Source organism: Triturus cristatus, chromosome 9, assembly GCF_964204655.1.
Source record: "Triturus cristatus chromosome 9, aTriCri1.1, whole genome shotgun sequence".
Lineage (NCBI taxonomy): Eukaryota > Metazoa > Chordata > Amphibia > Caudata > Salamandridae > Triturus > Triturus cristatus.
In genome coordinates, this window is record NC_140592.1 from 1,211,857,073 (window position 1) to 1,211,882,155 (window position 25,083).

Here is a 25,083-nt window from a genome sequence, read left to right on the forward strand (position 1 = left end):
CTGTGTGTGGACCAGGATGTCTTTCTCCTTGGATTGCTTTTTTTGGCCTAGGAGCATATCAACACAAATGCGTACTGCCCCTCTACTGTCCTTTTTGGGCACCACCACTATGGGCGAAACCCATGGCGTAGGACCGGAGGAGCGCTCAAGGATTTCTTGCTTCAACAGCTTTTCTAGTTCTTTCTCAACGGATGCTTGCAAGTGGAACGTTATTCTGCAGTACCACTGGGCAACAGGGTGAACGTCCTCATTCATATAAAGTCGTACTTTCATTGTCAAGGGCCTGCCAAGGCCATAAAATAATGACAGAAACTGACTCACAACTCCAGATTGTATTGACGTTGTAATTGAGAGTTATCAGTCCCATGTCAGCGGCGGCGGCAAAACTTAGTAGGCATGCACTGGATGAAAGTCCCAGAAAAGTGTGCATTGGTGCCGCTATTTATTTATATAGAGTTTTATATAGCGCGAACATGACCCACGCGTGTATCAGAGCGCTTTACAGATGGTCAGGACCAAATATAACACTATAACACATTTTCATGAAGGTTATAGGAAGTCAAAACGAAAAGCTGGTGGACGAGGACCTGTGGAAATGTGCCTAAAAATGGGCACACTGGTGCAGGGTCACCCTCTTGTCCACGGGTCCAGAGACCAACAAAATAGAGATCCGCACTGGAGTTGGAATAAATACCAATTTATTAATCACTCACAAGTGGGACCACATCCCCACAACACTCTCAAGTGCTGCAAGGAGGTAGTACACTGAATTCACAAACGGTGTCCCTTTTATACCGGTTTTCTGCACTGTAAGCATGTGAACCGAAATAGGAAGAACAAGTTTTAGAAATAGTTAACAGCAAACAAGGGCAGATGAATAACCACTTGGTCAGCAAAGTGGGAGGGGGAACAGAAATGCTTATGGCAGCAGTAAATGGTCAACAGTTAACATCTATGACCAGGTGCACTGGCAGCTACAAACCCTCAGCACGTACATTGCTTTTAGCTGAGTCAGGAAGTCAACTAAAATAGATAACACAAGCAGATTGAAAAGACAAGCAGCAGAAGACGAAAGAATTACGAAGGAAACTAAATGGATACCACAGCCAAAATGGCAGTAGCTTATGCTAAGTAAAATATTACACGTTTTCCACAGACCTATCTAGAGAAGAGCAGAAGGTCTATACGTAGAACATGAATAGAAAATACAAACATGATTGGGGAAATAACATTATAATCAAGAACAATGCAGGAAGTCGCAACTTCAAGCTGGGGGGGTAATCTTAAGATGATAAGACCCATGAGTCAAGAAAAAGTGACCAAAGAAGGAAGTAAGAGGACAAGTGTGCAGAAGATGCATCAAAGCGTAAGCCAGCTATGAATGACCCAAGACTCTGCAACGGTTTAGAAGCAGCCTTCGTGTCCACTTTTGTGTTTGGCAGGTTGAGACGTGGCACAGGACTGTTCCAGCTTCCATGTCAGCGGCTTGTCGAGCCACTCTTTCCTCAGCCCTTACAGCAATTAGTACTTTCTCTTGGCTGAGCGTCTCTCTCAAAATGTGTCTTCTGAAAGAGTCTGAAAGACAGCCATAGACGACTTAGAGATGTATGGCTTCTTCATCATTAAATTAAATAAACTTGCAGTGTTTCACGAATACATCAAGTCTTTCAACAAACTCATCCATTGTTTCACCAGCATGCTGTCTCACTTAATTGAAAATGTACCTTTCATAGTCAACTTTTGGCATCGGATTGAACTTGCCTTCTAATGTTTCCTTGATTTGACGGTATGATATTGGATCAGTCTGTGAGACTTTCTTCAGCACTTTCTTAATCCGTCAATGGCAAGGTTAAATGTTTAATGATTTTCTTATTATCAACTTCTTCTAGGGCATCTATGAAGCCATCAAACTTCTCGATCCAGGCAGTCCATCTGGCACCACTATTTTGCTTCTTGGTGGTGTTGAATGGGGGTGGTGGTTTCATAAACACAGCTGCATCGCACTTCACGCTCTTTTCCACTGCTGTTGACAGAATATGCTGTTCACACAGCTTTTGCTGTGCACCTGAATCCGCACCTTCTGTAAGCACCAACCTTGTGCATGGACCGCGATGCCTGCTCGGAGGTCGTATGGCGCTTCCTTCGATCTTGACGGTGAGTTTTCTGTTTCTCACACCTGGTTATCTTTGCTATCGTCTTCCTTCTTAATGGTGGGTGATGGTTCCGTCTCTCACACTTGATCAGTGTTGCATTTAGCTTTTTGCATCACACCTGGTTGTGGCTGCCTTTAGCCTTTCTCTTTGTATCGATGATGCCTCTGTGTTATGATGTGGCACAAATATCTTCTTTTGGCCTTACCAGTGAGTTTCTGGCAGGGTTTTTGAATGTGCTTGTCAGCAGGGTCTTCAACTTCTTTAAGGGCTGTACATGGGCAGCAGCGGTGGCTTTGATTCCACACACGTCAACTTCGGACTACTTATCATTGATTTGGGAGCACGTGGCACACATGAGCAGTTTACTGTAGTGTTGCAAAGTCGCGGGGACAGCAGTCTCGTTTCTACGGGCACAGCTCCCCTACTCGTTGCCAGCTGTAGCATCCTCCCCAGCCCGGAAGCATGCAAAGTAAATATGCCACACACGGAGCTCTGAATTGCACGTCTTTAGTCCTCAGCATACAATCACACAGTGCACTCTCATTGAGTCATAACCGTTAGTAACCCCACCTTAACACCTCCCAGCAAGTTGCGTAATTCCTTGTCGAGTCCCTCCAGAACTGCAAAGGTCTTAGCGCACAGTTTCACAACACTACACTTGCCTACATGAAGCATGACAAAAAGAATGCAGTGTATGCAGTGTGTGTCTGCCTACAGTAAGCACTACATAACTGGTGTAATGTTTACAGTGTTCCCGCCTGCCTATCCACATAAGCATGACACTAATAATGCAGTGTTTACAGACTGTGTGCCTAGAGGCAGAAGCATAACAGGAATTCTGCAGTGTTTAGTGCTTACAGTCTGTGCGTCTGCCTGCAAAGCACATGATACAGATGGTGCAGCAATGGCAGCCTGTCTCCATGCCTGTCTGCAGCAGTTTCAGTCTGTTAGTGTGCCCGCTTGCTAACATGAAAGATGATAAAAAAACATATATAAAGTCTTTACACACTTTCTGTTTAGACTGCACTAAACCTTTGATGCAAAAACGCCAGGTGTTTACAGTTCGGTTAAAACTGAAAAGCATTCATTTCAAAACGTGTTACAATGCATTGCTGCTTTAAATGTTGTCAATGTGTCTTTGCTGCTCACATCCAATCAAAGATACCGGCGCGACCTCTCAGAATAACCGTCTCTTGCTTCTTGACTATTTTTTGGATAATATGTCCTTAAAAGTGCCTTTTCCTTCCTCCAGGCTCTCCCTCGTGTCCCCTGCAATCTTCAGCTTGGGGCGCACAGCCCCGAGTTACAAGGACGTCTCGCTCCAAAAAACAGCCCAAAGGAGGGGAACCGGGAAAACCAGTAACGCAGCCCAGATGTTTCCAGCCCGTGACGTGCTACTTATCTCTGGCGGTTGGATGTTTACAGACAGCTGTGAGAGATTGCAGGCGGCTTCTCCAGACCAAGAAACTCTCAGGGTCACAGGCAGACCAGCGACCGGGGAACGCAGCCCGGACCGCTGAATTCGGCTTTTCGAAATATGATGTTTTTCAAAAAGCGAAGGCGGTCAGTGTAACTGCCAATCACGTATAAACTGGAGTTTTTTTTTTTACTCTGCCTGCGTCACTTCTGCGCCAAAGTTAGATTTTCAAATAAATGACTTAACAAACTCTGTTCACTTTCTGCTTCTGTTTATAAGGGGGGCCCAGACGTCAAGGAAAAGCGCCTCCTACCCCTTGTTTGGCCTTTGGTATTGCAGGCACTGTCTTTGCTGCCGTTGGTCTCAGAAGTCATAGACACAGAAGAAGGACTGAAAGGATTCAGGGCTCTGAGAGTCTGGTACTGTTTCTGTAGTTTCCCTTCAGAAGCATGTAAGGTGCCTGGGGTGTGAACCCTTACGAGCAACTTTAGCCTCTTTCTGCCTCGAAGGAGCAGGTGAAATCTGGGCATTTAAAAGGTTGTGTAGTTTCGCTCACGTTGTCAACCTTAATTCATATTTAGCAACATTTTACAAGAGGAAAGTGGGAGATTTTTTAAAATTAATTGAGAGAATGTATTTCTCTCATTGACTTCTATTGAGGCCTATGTCGGGTCTTTTGTCATGTACTGGGACTAAATGAAAATATAGCTTATTTTCTTTACCTGTCAGGAGCACGGAGGAAGCGCTATGGCAGGCAGAGAGAGTGTGACAAAAATGTTGTGCCCTAGCCTGCAGGAGAGGGTTACTGGCAGTGCATACTCCGAGTCACACAAGACCAGTGCCTGTCGGCTGAAGCCTGCCGAGCAATCAGATTTTTAGGTCTCGCCTGAGACAGCTCTTTAGCGCTGCTCTGGCGAGACTTATAGTAAGCGAGTTTTGGAAGTGCAAACGAGTGCTTTCAGGCCTCCAAATACAGTGCATGTGCCCCGGGCGCGCGCACCATTTGGCAGCCTGAAAGCACTCGTTTTCTTTCACTTTCGCGGCCCCTTTGATGTCCCGCACCACTGTGCCCGCCCCCACTCCCCCTCCCACTCCCTCCTCGTCAACTTCAGTGCGCGCTTGTTTGTATCTTGAATACCGTAGCAGGATTATAGTAGCGCTGGTTTTATCTTTATTTTGCATAACGTAGCTTATAGTACCGCTTGTGAAAATATGATTAATTAACTTGCAAGCAGCTCGCTCGCATATGTTTACTCTCAGCGCCAGTTTTATCTTGCATAACGTACCTTATAGTACCGCTTGCTGCTGTATGGTGTGCACACGGATACTGGCATCTGTGCGGCGATACATCGGAGGTTTCTTTTTTATGGTTTGTGCGTAGGTTTTTGGTGCTGTGGAAATATTCCCCTTCAGCACAAAGTGGGAGCGCACGGAAAACAATTCTTTGCCCTATCGACATTGATTTTTTGAAAGCTGCGCTGGTTACTGCCCCATTCCCACACACCCTACTATTACAAGGAACACACTTAGAAGCACAACTCGTAATGTAAACATGTACGGTGCTGAGCACTGGTTTATATACGTGCGCACACTGGGTTGTTTATCCTTGAAACGTTTTACATTTATGGGATTTTATGAAAAACGGCAGTTTGTGCCATTATTTTATCAGGGGTTAACGTACTCCCCATCTGTTACAAATTTACTTCAACACATACTTCCCACAGAACAGACACATGCCCTCTAGCCTTTGTTTACTGTCTGGTGCTCAATTGTGTCAGTGTAATCTATGTCGCCATCTGGTGTTACTGAGGGATTAGCAGCTAATAGCAAGGTGACCTGTTTGTAACCACATGCTGTGATTTGTAGCAGCTCCATGGCGCTTTCAGTTTGACAACAGCCAACAACAAAAGCAAGAACAGGAAGGAGCCTTGGCTAACTACTAGCGTGTAGCCAAGTACCATTGGATTACAAATATATTTTTGGGAGCACAATATATGGTGGCAAGCATCCTGGTTAGTTAGCTCTAATGCAGGTAACAGCGTTTGTAATCTTCCAAAGATGCCATTTTCTTTCGTTCGTAGCACAACAAATATTATTGTTTGCTGATGCCCAAGCACAACTGTTCCCAAATTTGCCAACTTGCCATAACAACCCTTTTACACTTGACATTCCACCAGCACTTGGAAGTAAAGTGAGGGTGGGGAGGGCAGCGCGCATATTCACCAGAAACCAAACAAAGTAGTGCCTATAAGGATACAGTAAGGGTCACCAAGTAGGCATTTATGGAACCGTAAACTATATGATATATACATAAGCTGTAATATTGCATAGTGTTCTTTTTAGCTCCCCCTCCTTTATTTCGCCTTTGTCTAGACAGCCTCATGAAACCACTATTTTAGCATTGGGAAGTAGATATTTTTATACTTTTTATATTACACATGGGTTAGGTACGGTAAATAGTACATTTTCGCACACTGATTAAAACGGCAGTTTGCACCACTATTAGAAGTATTGTTATACAGGTACTGCATAGCTATTACATACGAGCATATGATTTTGAGCATATGTATTTTTTTGAAAGGCGCAAGGCATAGGCTCATATACGTGCGCGCCCACTGGGCTGTTCAGTCTTCATATGTTGGTAACATTATAGTGATTTATACAATACCTTACAACAACAATAACCGCACTTGTAAATACAACTTTAAATGCAAACAATTAATGCGCAAGGCAGAGGCGCACATGCGTGCGCTCACACTCTATTTTGCAGCTTTACAATATCGTTGTTATTATGGGGATTTATGTAATACAACACTTAGTTCTCCAGTTTGTATCTTGCTTCACTTCCATCTCCCCTTATGCTACACATTGGAAAAATAATTTAGTGGACACTGCTATGCTTTTCACGGTTCTTTGTTCTCGGCATTTTTGGTTTGATGGACACACGCAAGCTTATCTTTAGTTAGTTACATGCTGCTGCTCACTGCACTAAATGCATCTATAGGCCGAGCCATAAGAGCCCACATACAGTAACCGACTTCTTTGATCATCAAACAGACACTTTTGGGTGTTTCACACAGCTGATTTGGAGAGACTTGCTAAGGAACGGTGGCGGCGTTTATGACAGGATCGCAGCGTCTACAGTCTCTTTCTACAGACCAAGCCCAAGCCCCGAAGGCCTTTCTCACCTTTCACCACCGGACGAAAGTTGTTCTGCTGATACTTCATTATCAGATGCCGTAACGAAGCGTTAACATTAACATTTAGCAAGGCAAGGTATGCTATTGGCAGGGTTTAACCTTTCAGAAATACACTGTTTTTATTGTGTTAATCTGCGCAGGTTCCTACCCCATCCCCACACACCACACACAGCTGCACGCCGCACACTGCTGCACGCCGCACACTGCTACACGAAACACTGCTGCACGCCACACACTGCTGCACGCCACACACTGCTGCACACAGCACACTGCTGCACGCCGCACACTGCTGCACGCCGCACACTGCTACACGAAACACTGTTGCACGCCACACACTGCTGCACGCCACACACTGCTGCATGCCGCACAATGCTACACGAAACACTGCTGCACGCCACACACTGCTGCACGCCACACACTGCTGCATGCCGCACACTGCTGCACGCCACACACTGCTGCATTACTCACTGCTGCATGCTGCACGACACTGCTGCACGCCACACACTGCTGCATGCCTCACACTGCTACACAAAACACTGCTGCACGCCGCACACTGCTGCACGCCGCACACTGCTGCATTACTCACTGCTGCATGCTGCACAACACTGCTGCACGCCGCACACTGCTGCACTCCACCCACTGCTTTTATGCAGGTTTATGCTGCTGACATTATAAATGACAATGCCTTTTATTTGTTTTAAAACCAAAACATAAATAAAAGGCATTGTAATTTTACAATGCCAATAGCTCAAACTCTAATAAATGCGAGACCTATTGCATTGCAAATGCTTGTTGCTTGTAGGAATCGCGAGGCAGGAGAGTATTCTTGAAATTTGTAGTCTCACACTTGGGTGAACATGTATGTTAATTGCTCTTTTGGTGTAAATGTGCAGTAGTACAGGCAATATCTCTGCCTTTATAATTTTGCATACTTCCTGCACACGTCACCAACTGTGATTGCTGCTCCAGCTGTTATTTCATCTGGCGTCATTTCACTTCCTTGGCAGAGCCTTTGCCTTAAGAAGTGGTACAGACTATGTTGCTGCAAAACTGGCCCTCGCCCTTCCAGCCTCCCAGGAAAACGTCCGATGCCCGCTACGGCCAGTCCGGCCCTGATGACAAGCCATACAACTGTCAAGCAGTGCCAACTCAACGGCACTTTCTCTTCACAACACATACACCTACAAACCATTCAGAAAACGTTACCTAAATATACCACGTCATTACATGTACAGCATCAGATCCCTGCTGTTTACCTGGTTAGAGCCAGCGTGTAGTAAACAACCTGCATAGACCAGGCAATGGTCAAGTAACAACACTACTCAACGAAGAACGTCAAAGTCCTCCGGCCCGCACACCCGTCCACACTAAATATACTACAAAGGGGGAGGAGCCTAGCGCGCATCCAAGATGGTCGCGTGAGCACAGGGCTCCCCGGACCCTCTCTGCTCCTCGGAATTTATCCTGAGAATATCCTGACGTGGCTTATGGAATCTGGGAGATAAAGACCAGCGGAGCGTATATCTCTTTTCAAAACTCAAATCGGACCTGGGAATCCTGAGTTGTCGTCGTCGGAACTTTTGGGACCCACCCGACGGAGGTGACCGGGGTGAAGGTGACCCGAGGGACCGGGCTGCAATTGAACAACAGCGGCTTCAGCGCGGTGCCAGCTGCCGATCCACCACTTTCGGTTTCGGTTTTGCACTTCAGGAGACCGGCAGGGAGGTGCGCTCGGGGTGGAGAGGTGCTTCCTGGGCCTCTGCATGAGGTTTTCTTTCATCTGCCACTAGAGCGCCTATCGCCTCGGACCCCCTATACCGACATTTTGTGGTCTTCTTGCTGGTGCCTTACACCTCTTGATTGGAGGTCCCCTCGGGTGACCGTGTTCACATGGGGGGCAAAGGGGGTCCCGAGGGCCGCAAGACCAAGGCTTCCCTCCGCGGGGGGGCAGTCCAGAGCAATAACATGGACCGCTACACCCAGGGCAGGGGGCCCTCTGGCGCTGCTGGCCTCCCCTCGGATACTGCGGAAGGAGGCGCGACCGCCACTACGGAACTATCCTTGCAGGACATTATGGGCGCCATTGATGGCATCAGGGAAACCATCGCGACGCAATATGAGGCCCTGGCCCGTAAGATTGACACTGTCGCGATCGATGTCACCCTGATCCGGGCCGACCTCTCCAAAACTAACGAGAAGGTCCAGGCTCTCGACGCACGGACCTCCACCCTCGGTGCGGAGGTGTCGGATCTGCGGGCCGCGCTTGGAGACATCAGGGTGGTTAACGACCATATGGCCCGGCGGCTTGAGGACTTCGAGGGACGGGCCCGACGCAACAACATCCGCGTCATAGGTGTACCGGAGTCCTCTGACGGCCGCCCGGTTGACCTCGTGGTCGAGGAACTTATCCTGAAACAGTTGTCCTCGGCTGGCCTAAGTAAGTTCTTTGCCGTGGAGCGGGCCCATCGAGTTCCGGGCGGTCGGCCACGGCCGGGGGCCCCCCCGAGGCCTATCGTGGCCAAACTGTTCTACTACAGGGACCGCGACGCTATTCTGCAGGCCTCACGGACCCACGGCCCGGTTCGTCATGAGAACTCGACCATCAATTTTTACCCGGACTTCACGCAACTGGTCCAGAAACAACGGATGGGATTCCAAGGGGTGAAGCGTCGTCTCCGTGAGCTGGGCCTAAAGTATTCGATGCTCTACCCTGCAAAACTCCGAGTGGAACATGGGGATCGGACAGCCTTTTTTGACTCTCCTGTGGCTGCAAGTGACTGGCTGGACTCTCTGCCGGACGGAGGTGGCCGTCCCGGACCCTCTGCGGGCACCGCAGGTGATGGGTCCCCTTTAGAATGACTTTTGGTCCTTGATTTTGCCTTTTTGCACTGTACAGTCGGGTCTTATTTCATTTGCATATTGTGTTTTACCAGGACCAGTGAGGGGGGCGGGCGGGGACGGGTCCCTTACCTCCTCTGGGTTCTTTTCGTAGAATGGGGTTAGTGGGGCGACAGGCACACTGCAAGTTGGGGGGGTTTTTTGGCCCGCAGGGGTGCAGGGTGGGGGGAGTTGGTCCTGGGGTGGGGTTGGGGGGGAGGAGGGTTTGTTTTGCTGTGTGTTTTTTGTTTACAGGGCGAGGTACTGATTTTTGTCCACATTTGGGAACTGTGCTGCAGGCTGGGGGACCCTTGATCTATTGGGGGGGATGGGGGGGGACGGGTTGAGGCTTATGTCATGGAACGTCAATGGGTTGGGGGACCGTATCAAGCGGGGTGTAGTACTGCAATATTTGCGTCGTTTGACTCCTGATGTGGTGTTTCTCCAGGAGACGCATCGGGTTGGCAATGTTTGTCATGCAATGAACAGGGGGGGATACCGCCTCGTGGCCCATTCTGGTTTCACAACTGGTTCCAGGGGGGTGGGCATTCTGCTGCGAACCTCACTTCCGGTGGAGATCACTAAGATAGTCTCGGATGACAGAGGGCGCTATGTGTGTTTGATTGGGAGGTGGGAGGGGCAGCCCCTTGCCCTGGTTTCAGTTTACGTCCCCCCGGGCCTCCAGAACTCCACCTTCACTGACTTGGGTCGAATGCTGCTTGACCTTCCGGACAGCCTCCTGCTCATGGGCGGGGACTTTAATTCTGTGGTTTCGGGTGAACTGGATCGTCACCCACCAAGGACCCTCCCCGCTGCCCAGGCATGGCTGGGTGGGATGCTGGAGACCTTCGGCTTGGTGGATAGTTGGAGATTAATGCATCCGACCCAATGTCAATTCACCTTTCACTCGGGGGCGCATGGGAGTCTCTCTAGGTTAGACTACTTCCTTATGCCCGCGGCGCAGACTGGTCGGATTCGAGAGGTCAGGCACCTGGCGCGGGGTATCTCCGACCATTCTCCGCTGTGGCTTGTTTTTGACACCGGGCCGCGGTCTGCAGGGCGGATCGCTCCCATTAACCCATGGTACCTGCGAGACCCTACGACTCGTGACAGCCTGGTTAAGGCTATGGACCAATACTTCCTGGATAACGAGGGGTCGGTGTCTTCTGCAATGTCCCTGTGGGAAGCCTTTAAAACCGTGATCCGCGGACACGCCCTTTCCCAGATAGTGGTGGCTAAGAGGGTCAAGAGTGAGGCAGTGGTGAGGCTGGAGACTGACATCTTGGGGCTGGAGTCGGCCTTGGAGGCGAATGTTACTCCGGACGGGCTCCATGCCCTCAGCCTGAAACAGTTTGAATATAGGTCCCTGGTCACTGACGCGGCCAAAACTATGTATAGGGAGCAGCAGGGTCGACTGTACGATGCCGGGGACAAGGCGGGAAAGTTGATCGCGTGGCTGGACAGGAAGGAGAGAGTGAATCGTGTGGTCCCGGAGTTGCGTGCTGCGGATGGTGTGTGTGTGACGGAGCCTGACGAGATTGTGGAATGTTTTGCCGACCACCTCCGGGCTGTGTACTCCCCAGTGACTGACAGGGATGAGGACGACTCTCGCCTTCTACTGAGGGATATCGCCTTGCCCTGCCTGTCCGTTGAGGACCGTGAGCGGCTGGACGCCCCCTTGTCGGTGGATGAAATAGCGACTGCGATCCGCTCCCTTCGCTCGGGCAAGGCTATGGGTCCCAACGGTCTGCCCATTGAGCTATATAAATTGCGCCCTGACAAGCTTGCGCCCTTCCTCAGTCGCATGTTCCGTGAGTCTCTGGCGGCGGGTTCCCTCCCGGCCGATCAGCGTTTGGCCACGATAGTCGTTATCCCCAAGGAGGACAAGCCGCGAGATCGCTGTACTTCTTACCGGCCTATTTCACTGCTAAATGCGGAGCCTAAGATCCTGGCGAAAGTCCTTGCCAATCGTCTGTTGAGCGTCGTGTGCGATCTGATTCATCCGGACCAATGCGGATTCATCCCGCATCGTAACACCGCTCTTAACTTGCGGCGTCTTCATGGCGCCCTTGCCAGGGCGGAGCTCCTCTCCGAACCGGCCGTGCTGGTTTCTTTGGATGCCACGATGGCTTTTGACACCATCGAGTGGCCATTCCTCTGGGCTGTCTTGGCTAAATTTGGCTTTGGGGAAGGATTTATTGGCTGGGTGAAGCTTCTGTACACGGGACCCATGGCTCAGGTGGTGGTGAACGGGCGGGTCTCTCGGCCCTTTGCCCTCGGCAGGGGCGCGAGGCAGGGATGCCCGTTGTCCCCTTTGCTCTTCGCTCTCGCCCTGGAGCCACTCGCGGCTTGGCTCCGCTGGGAGCCCTCGCTTCGAGGGATCCGGTGGGCCCCGGGCTTTGAAGATCGGGTTTCGCTGTACGCGGACGATATTCTCCTATATCTCACCTCACCGCGTCAGTCGCTCAACGTCCTCTTTGACGTTCTGACTTCCTTTGGGAATAATTCGGGTCTCACGATCAATTGGTCTAAATCCTGCGTCTATCCGATCTCCGGTGGTCCTCCACTCCTACCGCCTCGGCTTCCGATCCAGGTATCACTGAGCGGCTTTAAGTACCTGGGGATATACGTTTCGCTGGACCCGGTGGCTCGCTATGAGCTGAATCTCCTGCGTCCGCTTCGGCGATTGCGAGAGGATACGGCCCGGTGGTGCAGGCTGCCCCTGTCCCCGCTGGGTCGGGCCGCGCTGTTCAAAATGATGTCCCTTCCCAGGTTCCTCTATGCACTCCAGAATTCCTTCGACGTCATCCCAGTGGCCTACTTTCGGGAGGTAGAGAGCCTGCAGAGGAGACTGGTGTGGGACGGGCGGGCGCGTATTGCTCTTGCTAAGCTTACTCTCCCCTGGTATGACGGGGGCATCGCGCTTCCCGACATTCGCAGGTATTATTGGGCCGCGCAGCTTTCGGCCATCAACCATGCCACGTATGCGCCTGGCCTGAACCCGGCGTATGAGATGGACAAGTTCCTGCTTCCCGGCGGGGACTATAACAGGGCGCTGTACTCCCGCTCGGCTGGCCGGACCCTTACGGGTCCTACTAAGATTGCTGTGCGGACCTGGAGGGCCGCCACTGCGGCCACGGGCTGGGGTGAGCGACTGACATGTGCTACTCCTTTGTTTGCCTCCGATCGCCTGGGGAGCCTCTGGACTACGAAGGGGTTTGACCAATGGGACACGATTGGTATCAGCAAAGTGGGAGACCTGTGGCATAAGGGCGCGGTTAAGACTTTCGCGGCTCTTCAGGCCGAATATGAGCTTACGGACAGGGAGTTCTTCCGCTATGCCCAGGTTCGACACGCCCTGCTCTCGGTCTTTGGAGAGGGGACCACGATCCCGGTTTCCTCGCCCCTCGAGGACCGCATACTTGACGGACATGTCCCGGACAGCACTATTTCTTTAATTTATAAGAAACTGATTAATCATCGGGCTGACCTCTTGGTGCGCCTTCGGGAGGCTTGGACGGGGGATGGGGTGGAATTGGACGACGAGGACTGGCAGTCTGCACTGTCGTCCCCCAAAGAGGTCGCCATTCCAGCCCGTCTCCGGTTGGTACAGCTTAAGATTCTTCACCGGGTGTATGTGACGGGTCCTCGCTTGGTCTCGATGGGATATTCCGACGATGGGCTCTGTAAGCGGGGTTGTGGGCTCAGTGCCACCTTTCTCCATATCCTGTGGGAGTGCCGCGAGGTGGCGGACTACTGGCGCCGGGTACATACGGTTATGGGACAGGTCACTGGGGTTGTGCTGCTGCCGGAGGTGCGTCGCTGTGTCCTGAATGTGTGGGAGCCCAATGATTATAGCGCGGCTCAGACTCGGTGGGCGGCCCTGGGGAACATGATTGCCAAGAGAGATATAGCGCAGCTTTGGGGTGCCCAGCGGCCGCCCACCGTGTCAGTATGGAAGGAGAATATGGACTGGTGTATGTTCAGGGAGAAGACTGTGTATGTTGCCCGTGGTAAGCCGGGGGCATGGGGCAGAATCTGGGGGCAATGGAATGCATATCGCGGGGGTATCTGTACGCCCCCCCTGGTGGACACCGATATCGCCATGTCCCCCTGACCCTCGACGGTTCCGGGCACCTTTTGGAATGACTACATGTGGACGTTCAGTTCCCTTGGCCCCCCCCCCCGTCCCCAGCCTCCCGGTACTCCTTCCTTTCGTGTGCTGCTTAATGGTCTGACCTGGAGTTCCCCGGAGGAAGCCTGACCTGCGCCGTTTGTCTTTATGCCTCGCCTTTTGTTTTTCTTTTAGTTTTCTGTGTTTGTTTGATCTCAGTCTCCTGTGCCTCTAGAACTATCCGGACTCACTACGGGGCCGACCCCCGGGAACCGACTGCAGCTTTGATAAATGTATATTTCATTCTGTACTTAGCGGCTGGCCCTGGTGGTTGTAGGCCCGTGCTTGTAATCGAATTATTGTTCAATAAAACTTTTAAAAACAAAAAAAAAAAAAAAAAAAAAAAAAAAAATATACTACAAAGATCTTCAGCATTGTCATTTGATTTTCAGATTAACCAGTATGAACTACAATTAAATTAGAAAGATAACACATTTGTATTAACAATACACATCCCAAAGTGAACAAAGAACCACAAACAAAAGAAGAACATAGATCCCAGAACCGTAATAAAAGGACACCTAGATTAAGAGAGCCCTTTGGTGTCATACTAATGGTAGGCGGGGCTACACAAATGCTGATAACACAACACTCTGTATCCATCCAATACCCCCCTCGGTGGCCCATGGGAGGATAGGGTGGCACAAGGGCTGGACCAGGCTCCCTGGTCTGCCACTTGAGTGATTTGACGTTCCTGGGTATCCCTACCAGACCGTGAATTTTGGAGCTGGGGGCACAGTGGGGTCTTGTGGGTGTCAAATCACAAGAGTAGATGGCCACTTACTTTTATGTTCCTCAGCTTTGCTGTATTGCCATCAACTTCGACAATTATGCTGGTTCCTTCTGCAGTCTCTCTGCAATTGACAAAAAGAAAAAATAAGAAATTTGTAAACACACAACAGTTTCTAACCCAAGAAACCCAGACAAATAATAGGTACCAATTAAATTACATGCTTTATAAGTACATTTTCAACCATGAGGAAGGGCGCAAAGAGAGGGTTGCACCACTAGATAAGGTTCACATGTTTATAGGAGATTATCACAAGCTGGGAAAAATGTAGACCAAAGGTAAGGTAATAAATATATAAAAAGGAAACATTTTACAGAAATAGATTTCAGCACACTAAACACTGTGCCAAGGTAGACTGTACTATGCCACATTGTACGTGATGTCGGTTTACAAGATTTGTGTGTGATGTGAAGTGCGTTGTCGAAGCGGCTTCAGTGTAATTTCGTTTCTGATTTACTCATGTCAGTTGCTCTGGCTTTGGGTGCTCTATAGAGTGGTCAAAACCTGCCAATCTTGAAGTAATCTCCACCATGTGATCAAGGAGGCGGGGGGAGAAGGGGCGGAGTCTTGGTGAGGATGTGGCCCTGGAGAGGATTTGGGCTCTTGGAGAGATGTTTTACTGATAATCCAGAAAGGCTTACAGCTTTCATGTGCTACCTAAGACTATCCCTAACAGTATAAAAAGGCATTTAAAGCTCAGCACGTGCCCAGCGAAGGTTGTTCAGCTTGCGTCACATCACAACGGTGCAGACCACTATTGTAAAGTAACAATAATAGAATACACGCTGAAGAGGAAAGGAAGAGTCTTTTTTATTCCAGTCATCCACTCTCCATAACTGAAGCAACTGTCATCTGCCTGAACATTCTAAGACAGACTTATTTGGAACATTCCAAACGTAACAGGAGAAAGGGGAGGAGGGAACAACTATTTACATAGGGATCGCACAGTTTGTTATGTGAAAGTTAATAGGTATAAATTATATTTATAAATTACAAAACATCTCCCTTCCTTATGAGGGAATAGATCAGTGGAACAAGATACATTAAATTTAATTGCCCTCATGTCTCACAAGTTTGTCTGAACCCCATACTTGACCATCGTCTAACTGTACCACATTGTGGTTATATTTGTTCTTTCACCCCATGTTTGTTGTCATACCAGTTTTTATATTGGACTTGAAGTCGATGCACTTTCTCATGGGCTTTGGAAATATCTATTTCCACTTGTTTACCTCCACCCAGCCAGATGGGTACATTTTGGTGCCACGTTACCTTCTTTTGACACATAAAAATGGTGAAACTCCTGTGAGGAGGTTGGGTGAAGTGTATATATATGACCATATACATTCACGTAGAGATGTGTCTACATCCTGCCCATTAACTATAGCCAGCTGAATGTGTTCTTTAATCATATGATTAGTTCTCTCCACTTATCCATTGGTTTTGGTGCAGTATAAAGCAGATTTCTCATGTTTGACATCAAGGGTTGGCAGCAACTCCTTTATTTCTTGGGATGTAAATTGGATTCCATTGTCCGTAAATATGGTGGAGGGTATACCTTCTTGGCTAAAGGCATTTCTCAAGAATTTGCTAAGTATGGTAGTTGTTGTACGATGGACAAATGGGAGGTATAATCTATTAACACTAACATGAATCTTTTGAAAACCCCCACACCTTCCATGGGCCCAATCATATCCATGGCTATCTTATCCCAGGGCTCCTTAGGCACTGCTACAGGGGATAGGGGAGCTTTACGTAAGATTTTGGTTTTGTCACTATATTGCATAACTAATGTAATCCTTTACCTTCTGTTCCACTAGGGAGTCTGTTTTTGAGAACCAGAAACTTTTTCTTACATTATTTTTTGCGATGCTCCTATCTAGGCATCCCTCATGGGCCAGATCAATTATTTTCTCTTTTAGTTCTTCGCGTGGTATTATTTTCTCGTTGCGGCAAACTTTTCCATCTAGAACGTTTAGTTAAAGTCTTACTTCCCAGTAACCCTTCAATTCTTCTTTGATCTACTGCACTTGCTGGGCAAGCCTTTTATGATCATGTCTTTAAGTAAGGTTAAGTTTTCGTCTTTCTCCATGCACTCTTCCCATTCACCCTTAGCTAACCCTGGTTATCATATGGACAAGTTGGGACTGTCTAATGTTTTGTCATGTAATTCTTGTTCAAGAGGTGCTCTTAAGAGGTAGTCAGCAATATTTTTCACCCCCCCTCTAGGTACTCTAGTTTAAAGCAGTAATTTTCCAAGCCAAGTATCCATTTGGGTATTCGAGGAGTACTACGTTCCACCCCTTTTATGGAGAACATGAAAGTAAGAGGTTAGTGATCTGTACATATGGTAAATTTTATTCCCCATAAGTAAACTTTGAAATGTTTTACCACCCAAAACAGGCCAAGACCTCTCTTTCAATGACAGAATAGTTGCATTCTGCTTTGGTTAGACAACAAGATGCAAATGCTATTATTTTTTCTCCTCTTTTTCTGAGATAACGTTACTCCTAGACCTTTATTGGATGCATCTGATGCATATATTGTCAGTATCGTTTTTTTCCTAGGGTCAAATGTTCCTAATGCAGGTGATTTCCTAATTTCATCTTTTATTTTATCAATTATTTCTATATGCTTTACTTCCCAAACAAACTCCTTGTTGTTCTTTGTAGATCCGGTAGATACTCGATCTTGTCAGATAAGTTCTTTACATATTTAGCCATGTATTTGATCAATCCTCTAAATAATTTCAATTCATCCTCACTCTTGGGATAGGGGGCATCTCTTACTGCCTGAATCAAACTGTTTTTTGGCCTGAAACCTTTCATGGAATAGCGTGTGACCTAAATAGTCTACTGAGGTGATACTAATTTGGCATTTGGCTTTTTCACAGTTTTTTTTTTTTTTTTTACTGGTGGCCAGGAATCGATCTTCACGTTTTTTTTTTTTAAAAGTTTTTATTGAAATTAGACAAATCAAATAATACAGAGTTTGCGGCTGTGCGATCCACAAATAACAAATCAGTAGTAGCATTGTGACATTTCCGGTCCTTAGATAAACAATACCACATCATGAGTGCAACCGACAACAAGACCCCATCTACCAATCCATCATCAACACCTGCCCGAACCTGAACCAGGGGGATCCCTGACCCGTGAGCTGTCTCCAGGGTACTAAAGACGTCCCCCTCCCCTGCCCTCATTTCTAACATGGGAAAACGCCACGCGGTGTACAGTACCTGACCCCAGGAGCTTAATATCCCTGCGTCTACACCCCAGCAGGACCCCTACATCTGCGTAATAGTGGGTTGGTACGATCTACCCCACTCCAGTGGGAGCTATTCCGGGATTCGGGGATGGCGGGGTCGAGCCAGGCAAGCCTGCAATGTATGCTTTATAAGGGCCCCAGATGTCCCTAGGACGCGCTATAGTTGGGAGGAGACTAGAGTAGATCTCGCTATTCGTGCTGCAGAAAGCCATGGTAGTAAGCCATGTCTTGGACGTGGGAGCTGTTTTCCTCCCCCAGTGCTTTGCTATCTCCCGCTTGGCCAGAAGAAGCCCCAGAGAGGCCAGTTTACGGACATTCTTTGGGAAATTGACCGTATAACCCAACAGTGCGACCTCAGGAGTGGGAGTGAGTGTAAGCCCTAGCATCTCTTCTAGGATCTTGTGAACCTGAGCCCAGAATGTCTGCAGTCTCGGACACGTCCAGGCCATGTGTGCAAAATCGGCATGTGGTGCAGCGCATTTCCAGCAGGCATGCGGCCGCGCGGGATCAATGGCGTGGAGTCTAACCGGGGTCATATACCAACGGCGTAGGAATTTATAATGTAGGAGTTTGTGACGGCTATTCAATGACACTGTGTCGGTGACCTTGCAACATGCCGTCCATTGTTCGTCCGTGATAGGCCTACCAAGGTCTGTCCCCCACTCCTCCCGCGCACGATCATCCGCACAGGGGACCCGCGCCGCGCACGCCCTGTATAACTTGGAAACAATATGTGCCCCCGTATCGGCGTCAATCAGGATGGTGAGAGGTTCAAGGGAGGCCGGCTCGAGGGGGAATCCCCGAATCTCCGCCCGGGTGGCGCAATAGAGCCGGCGAAGAACGAACCGGTCCATGAATGTAGCGTCACTTAATCGCGCGTCCTCTGACGCCGAGAAAATGTGCCCACCCGGGAACAAGTCCCCGATCCTGGTGAGGTCAAATTTCGTCAACGTTCGTCGCACTAGTGCTTCATCCGTGCCAGGTAACAGCCCAGGGTTGGGTATCGGGAGGGAAGACGAGTACAGCAGAGGCTGAGCCAAATAGCGCGAGAGCCTGCTCCATGCCCAGCTGGTGGTAGACACAGTTTGAATGTCCTTTGGGTCCCTGGGGATACCTCTGGGCAACACCGTCGACAGGCGACCCGGGAGGACAAAGTCCGCCTCTGGGCGAAGGAATGGGATCCGAGCATCAGGGTGATACCAGGCATAGGCATGTGCACACTGAGCGACTAGATAGTATAAATATAAATCCGGCACTCCAAGGCCGCCACGATCCTGTGGGAGTATGAGGGTCGCCCAGCGGATCCGGGGGTGTTTCCCGCCCCAGACCAGTCTAATCATGAGGGACCTCAGTGTGGAGAAGAAGGCCCGGGTCAGAGGGATAGGGATGTTATTGAAAAGATACAAGAATTTGGGGAGCACTATCATTTTAAGTATGGCTATCCTGGCGGACATAGAGAGCGGGAGCCGCAACCACCCATCCACCTGAGTCTCCAGCCGCGCAATCGCGCGGCCATAGTTGAGGCGGATGATTTCGTCCGTGTTCAAATGTATTTGTATGCCCAAGTACCGCACCGAGTCTGAGCACCACTCAAGAGGGAACTCACATTGCCAGGGGGAGGTGCCGATAGTCAGTGGGAAGATGATGGACTTATGCCAGTTTATGCCCAGGCCCGAATGGCTACCGAAACGCAGGATCTCATGTATCAAGGGGGCCAGGTTGGCCTGCGGCTCCCTGACATACAGGATTGTGTCATCGGCATAAAGAGAGGCCAGCAATGGGCCCGTCCGAAACTGGAGACCCCTGTGGAGGTGTCGCTCTTGGAAATGCCGAATCAGGGGGTCCATAGCCAAAATGAACAAGAGCGGTGAAAGCGGGCAACCCTGCCGCGTACCGCGCGTGAGTGAGAATGGGCGAGATAGCGTGCCGTTGAGACGCAAACGGGCCGTAGGGCGACTATAAAGGAGTCTGACGGTCGCCAGGAAGTTCGTGGGCATGCCCATGCGCTCCATGACGGAAAGAAAGAAAGGCCACTCCAAAGAATCGAACGCTTTTTCGGTGTCTAGGAGGATCGCTGCAGCCGGAGTGGTCGGGTTAATTCTGTGCAGAACCGTGAAGAGCATACGCAAATTCAGCGACGTCGAGCGGCGGGGGACAAAGCCGGACTGTGCGGGCGATATAATGAATTCCATCAGCTGGGAAAGCCTGTTGGCCACTATTTTGGCCAAGATCTTATAGTCAGTGTTTAAGAGGGAGAGGGGCCTGTACGACCCACACAATGTCGGGTCCTTATTCGGCTTCGGGAGCAGCACAATGACCGCCTCACTAAGAGTTGACGGGAGGGAGCCGCGCTCCAAGGCCTCCGCATACACCTCTATTAGCTTGGGCGCCAGCAGATCCGAAAAGGCCTTGTAGAAGTCAGCGGAGAAGCCATCAAGGCCCGGGGCAGAAGAGCCCCGGAGCACTTTGATCGCCCCCCGCACCTCCGCCACCGTTATAGGTTCCGCCATGAACTCCTGCATGCCCCTATCCAGGAACACAAGAGCGATTTCCGATAAGTAGGCCGCACGCGCGGTCGCGGAGTCACCCAACTTGGTGGTGTATAGATCTGTGTAGTAGGCCAGGAACTCGTCCCGGATCTCAGCGGGCGTTGTGCGGAGCTCCCCGTCCGTGCCCCGCACCTCGGCGATCAGGGACTTGCTGTATGGTGGTCGCAAGGCCTGCGCTAGCGTGCGCCCTGGTCTGTCCCCCTCTCCATACCTACGCGCAACCTGGTATTTCCCCAGATACAGGATCTCCCTGTCCGCGGCCTCCCGGAAGTCAGATAACAGTCGTAAGCGCCTGGTAAATACCTCGTCTGCGGGTGCCTGCTGCGCCTCAGTGTCGAGCGCGTCCAGCTGTGTTTCCAGTTGTGTTATTGTGGCGCGCAATACTTTCAGGACCCCCGCGTGCTTAGCAATGCAGACCCCTCTGATGTATGCCTTGAACCCATCCCAGAGCACTGCCCACGAGTCCACCGAGCCAGTATTTATGGTGAAGTAGTCTTCTATCGCCTCGGAAACCTCGTGCACAAAAAGGTCATCCAGCAGCGCCCTCCCAGGGAAGCGCCACTGCCGCTCAAACCCCTCAGGTCGGGGAACGTCTAAGCCAAGCAGGACTGGAGAGTGGTCCGAGTACGTTCTCGGGAACGTCCTCAACGCGCGGAACCAAGGGGACAGGCCAGGGGAGAGGAGCCAGTAGTCAATTCTGGTCCAAGTGTTGTGCTGCCCTGAAAAGTGTGTGTAGTCAGTAGTGTTTGGGTGTCGCCTGCGCCATATATCCGTCAACGAGAATCGACGGCAAAGGTCCTGGAATGCGCGCCTTGCCCTAGGCTTAGAGTCTGTGGCCCCAGAGGTGCTATCCAGCCCCACATCCAGCAACATGTTTAGGTCGCCGCCCAGCAAAACGCCAGCCGGCGCTAGGGTTACCAGTTGGGCCGCAAGCGCATTGAAAAAATCCGGGGAATCAGTGTTGGGGGCATACACACAGACAAGAGTAACAGCATGGCCCATCAAGACCCCCTGTACAATACAGTAGCGCCCCTCCCTGTCCCCCAGAAACGTCTGACACTGAAACGGGACTCTCTTATGGATCAGCACCGCAGTGCCTCTGGCGTAATTACTGTAATTAGCGAAGTATCGGTGAGCGCCCCAGGAAGCCGCAAAGCGGGAGGGCATGGGGCCATGCAGATGAGTCTCTTGGAGAAAAGCAATGTCCACCTGATGCCGATTTAAGTAATGCAGTACTTGTTTGCATTTACTCCGGTTGTTCAGGCCCCGGACATTCCAAGTCATTAACGATAGATTGAGAGGAGCTTCATTCAAACCTATGTGGGCCATTGATGCCAGTCAGCAAGTGATGGGAGCAGCAAAATCGGAATGTCACTGTGTATCAATAAAGTTCGTTCACACATAGCCGAAGTAGAAGAATCAAAATTGCTTACCCCAACCCCCCTCCCCCCACCCAGCCAAACCACGCAAACGTGAGGCAATCCCAATTCTGGAAAAAAAGAAGAACATAGCTCTAGGCAGGAATACCTAGTGTAACCAAACAGCAAAAAGTAGAGCATCGCAACAGAAAACGATCCCAGCGGTTTCAACCAAAGGGGGGTGACAACGATCCGCAATCAACCCAGCGCTGCAGCACAAATATACTCCAAATGTTAATACATCCTCAAATAACCAAAGTCAAAACAGTGCAAAGTTCAGTAACGGGCGCAGTCTCAGCCGACACCTGAGGATAAGAACAGGTCCTGGCTGCCCGCAGACCCACTACCAGGGGGAGACCGTCCACCCTCATCTCCCCCCGGCGGGCCCCTGCGCGGCTTGTAGGTACGGCAAAACTCCTGCACCGCAGCGGGATTGTCAAATAGCCGAGCTCGGCCATCAACCTCGACCCGGAGCCGGGCCGGATAGAGCATGCCATATTTAAGGCCCAGGTTCCGGAGCGCCGCCTTCACCCCCGCATATTTACGCCTGGCCTCCTGGACCATGGCGGTGAAGTCCGGGTAGAATGAAAGTCTTGAACCCTGCCAAGTAATCTCGCCCTTCTCTCTGGCAAGCCGCAAGGCAGTGTCACGGTCTCGGAAGTTCATAATGCGGGCAATCAGGGGGCGAGGCGGGAGCCCCGGGTTAGGTCTCGGCCCCAGGGAGCGGTGGGCACGCTCCACCACGAAGCCAGGAGTGAAGGAGTCTCTCCCAAAGATATCAGCCAACAGTTGTTCCACAAAAACATCCAGCCGGCCCGTGGCCGTGGACTCCGGAACCCCAATAATCCGTACATTGTTGCGCCGACTGCGCGATTCCAAATCTTCGTTTTTGCTGGCCACTTGCTTCAGTATGCGCTCCAATCTGTCCACCCTTTTGATCTCCTGCACTGATTTATCCTCCACTGCCGAGATCCGGGCCTCAGCCTCTCCCAAACGCTTGTCATGGGCCTGGATTTTGGCCCCCATAGTTTCCAGCATCTTATTGAGGGCGTCAAAGCGACCATCCAGGGCCCTGAAGCCGGCACGCATCTGCTGTAGCCAGTCCGGGGCCGGAGCCTGGGTCGTCGAGCCGCCGGTCGCCCCACCAGCCGGGTCCGGCATGTCAGGGGGGTTGTCCGCGGGCTGCTCAGAAAGTTTCTCGAACTGCAGCGTTTTCTGTTTGGGGTCCTTGCGACCCATTCTCACAACCGCCAGACGTGTGGAGAGCAAGGGAGGCGATGGTGCGATGGAGCGTCCGGCTAATCCTTAGCCAATCCGGTCTGGAGCACTGATGATGGTGGGCCCACCGGGCACCGGACAGATCACGACCTCACTGTGCAGCAGGCAAGAGCCACGACTCCGTGTAGTCAGCAGGGCCCCAATGGAACATCAAGTGCGCCATCGCGATGTGTTCAGCAGCCACGACTCGGCGTCGCCGGGAGGGGCAAGGGAGGAACGCACCAACCAGCCGCGGAGCACATGGCAAAACCCGAGAGGGCCCAAGTAACGAGGCAGAGACAACCCGGGCGTCGGGCTCAGCGCAGGGCCCCAACCGCCCCCCCCCCCCACCGCCAGCAGGCCGTCCCGCCACCCCTCCCAGGCTCCCCGACCGGATTAGCCCGGGGCCCCAGGGAGGAGATAACGAGCGAGGCCGCGGCCGGAGCGCAGGGCCAGAGCCGTGCGCCCGGTCGTCCTCCGGTCCGCAACGGCGTAGGGAGAAAGAAGCGGGCCCCCGCCAGCCAGCACCCCAGCGCTCAATGCCCCCCCCCTCCGAGCCCCCCGGGTACCTGTCTCTCGGCCGGCCGCCCTCCTCGCACTCGAGTCCCCCATTCCCGGATCAGCCCGCCATCTTGGGCCTCAGGATGGTGTGCTCATCTCCGGGCGCCCCCGTGGCCCGGGAGGTCCGCTCTGCATCCCAGCGCACTCCGGGGTCTTAGTAGGGTCAGCGGCAGCGTCTGGCTTCCCGCGCCCGCATCAGAAGGGCGAGGAAAGCAGGGTTTGCGCCGGGTCGATGGCGGAGCTTCAACGCCGTGCGGCCATCTTAGCCCGCGGCTTGGCCACGCCCCCCCGGCTTTTTCACAGTTAACCCTGACTCCAGTAGCCTCTTGAATACCATCCACAATGTTTTGTCATGCTCTTCAATAGAGGAACCATAGACTAATATGTTGTCCTGGAAGCATAAAGTATTGGCTACTCCTTTCAAAATCTGATGCATTCTTTTATGAAAGACTGCAGCCACATATGCGAGTCCAAATGGCATCCTTAAAAACATATAAGTCCCCAATGGTGTAGTAAATGCTGTCAGAGGTCTGGACTCCGGATGGAGATCTGCTTGATGGTAGGCCATGGATTAAACAATGACACTGAAATATTTAGCTTCTCCCATGGTGTTCAACATTTCGTTTATGTGTGGAAGAGGATGTATTTCCACCCAAATGTTCTCATTTAAGCTGCGTAAGTCCACACCTAAACAAATACCTTCCCCACTTGCTTTGGCTGCGATGACTATGGGAGCCAACCATTCTAAAGATTCTATAGGTTGTATGACTCACATCGCATACAATTTGTACAATTCTTTTTCCAGAGGATCTCTCATCATGAAGGATACAGGACGTGGTTTGTGCACTGTGGGTTTATCTCCCAGTCTCAATTTTATTTTGTGTTGGAAATTATCTAATTGTCAAGTTTATCAGAAAATAAGTCTGGGTATTTTTCACAAATATCCAATGCACCAATACGTCTGTCTACCAGGAGCTCTTGATCTTTATTATTAGGATCTAGAATTATTCCTAGTTCTTTTTGATATTGCCATCCAAATAAGTTTGCACCTTTTCCCACTATATATCATACCCACCGTGGATCAGCCTTTAAAACCCAGATGCATTCTTATCATATCCGCCAGAGGTATGGCTACCTTTCTATACCGCTCCTAGGAGATATCAGGCTCCTCCACAATAAGATTCAGATACTTTCTCAAAATCTGCTAGGTTAACAAGGAAAAAGGGGAACATGAACCTGCAAACATCATTACTGTTTTTTTGTTATAAATTACTATATATTTGGGGTGATAAGGTTTAGCTTCATTTTCTTTGTCGCTAACTTGGAAATCATACTTTTGCACTTGTGCTTCGTGACGTGTAATAACCTTTACTTGAGCATTCTCTCCATCCCTGTACACTCTGGCAAAATGCCCCCTTCA

The 25,083-nt window shown here is 50.5% G+C and overlaps 1 protein-coding gene across 2 annotated transcripts in view; it reads right to left on the reverse strand.

Moving 5' to 3' along the window:
* STARD9 (StAR related lipid transfer domain containing 9) overlaps positions 1 to 25,083 on the reverse strand; it is a 460,180-nt gene that overhangs the window by 355,517 nt on the left and 79,580 nt on the right. For both annotated transcript variants that reach the window (XM_085627236.1, XM_085627235.1), the window contains exon 2: positions 14,606 to 14,675. In XM_085627236.1, the coding sequence (XP_085483362.1) occupies positions 14,606 to 14,675 (70 nt within the window). The remainder of the gene's footprint in view (positions 1 to 14,605; positions 14,676 to 25,083) is intronic.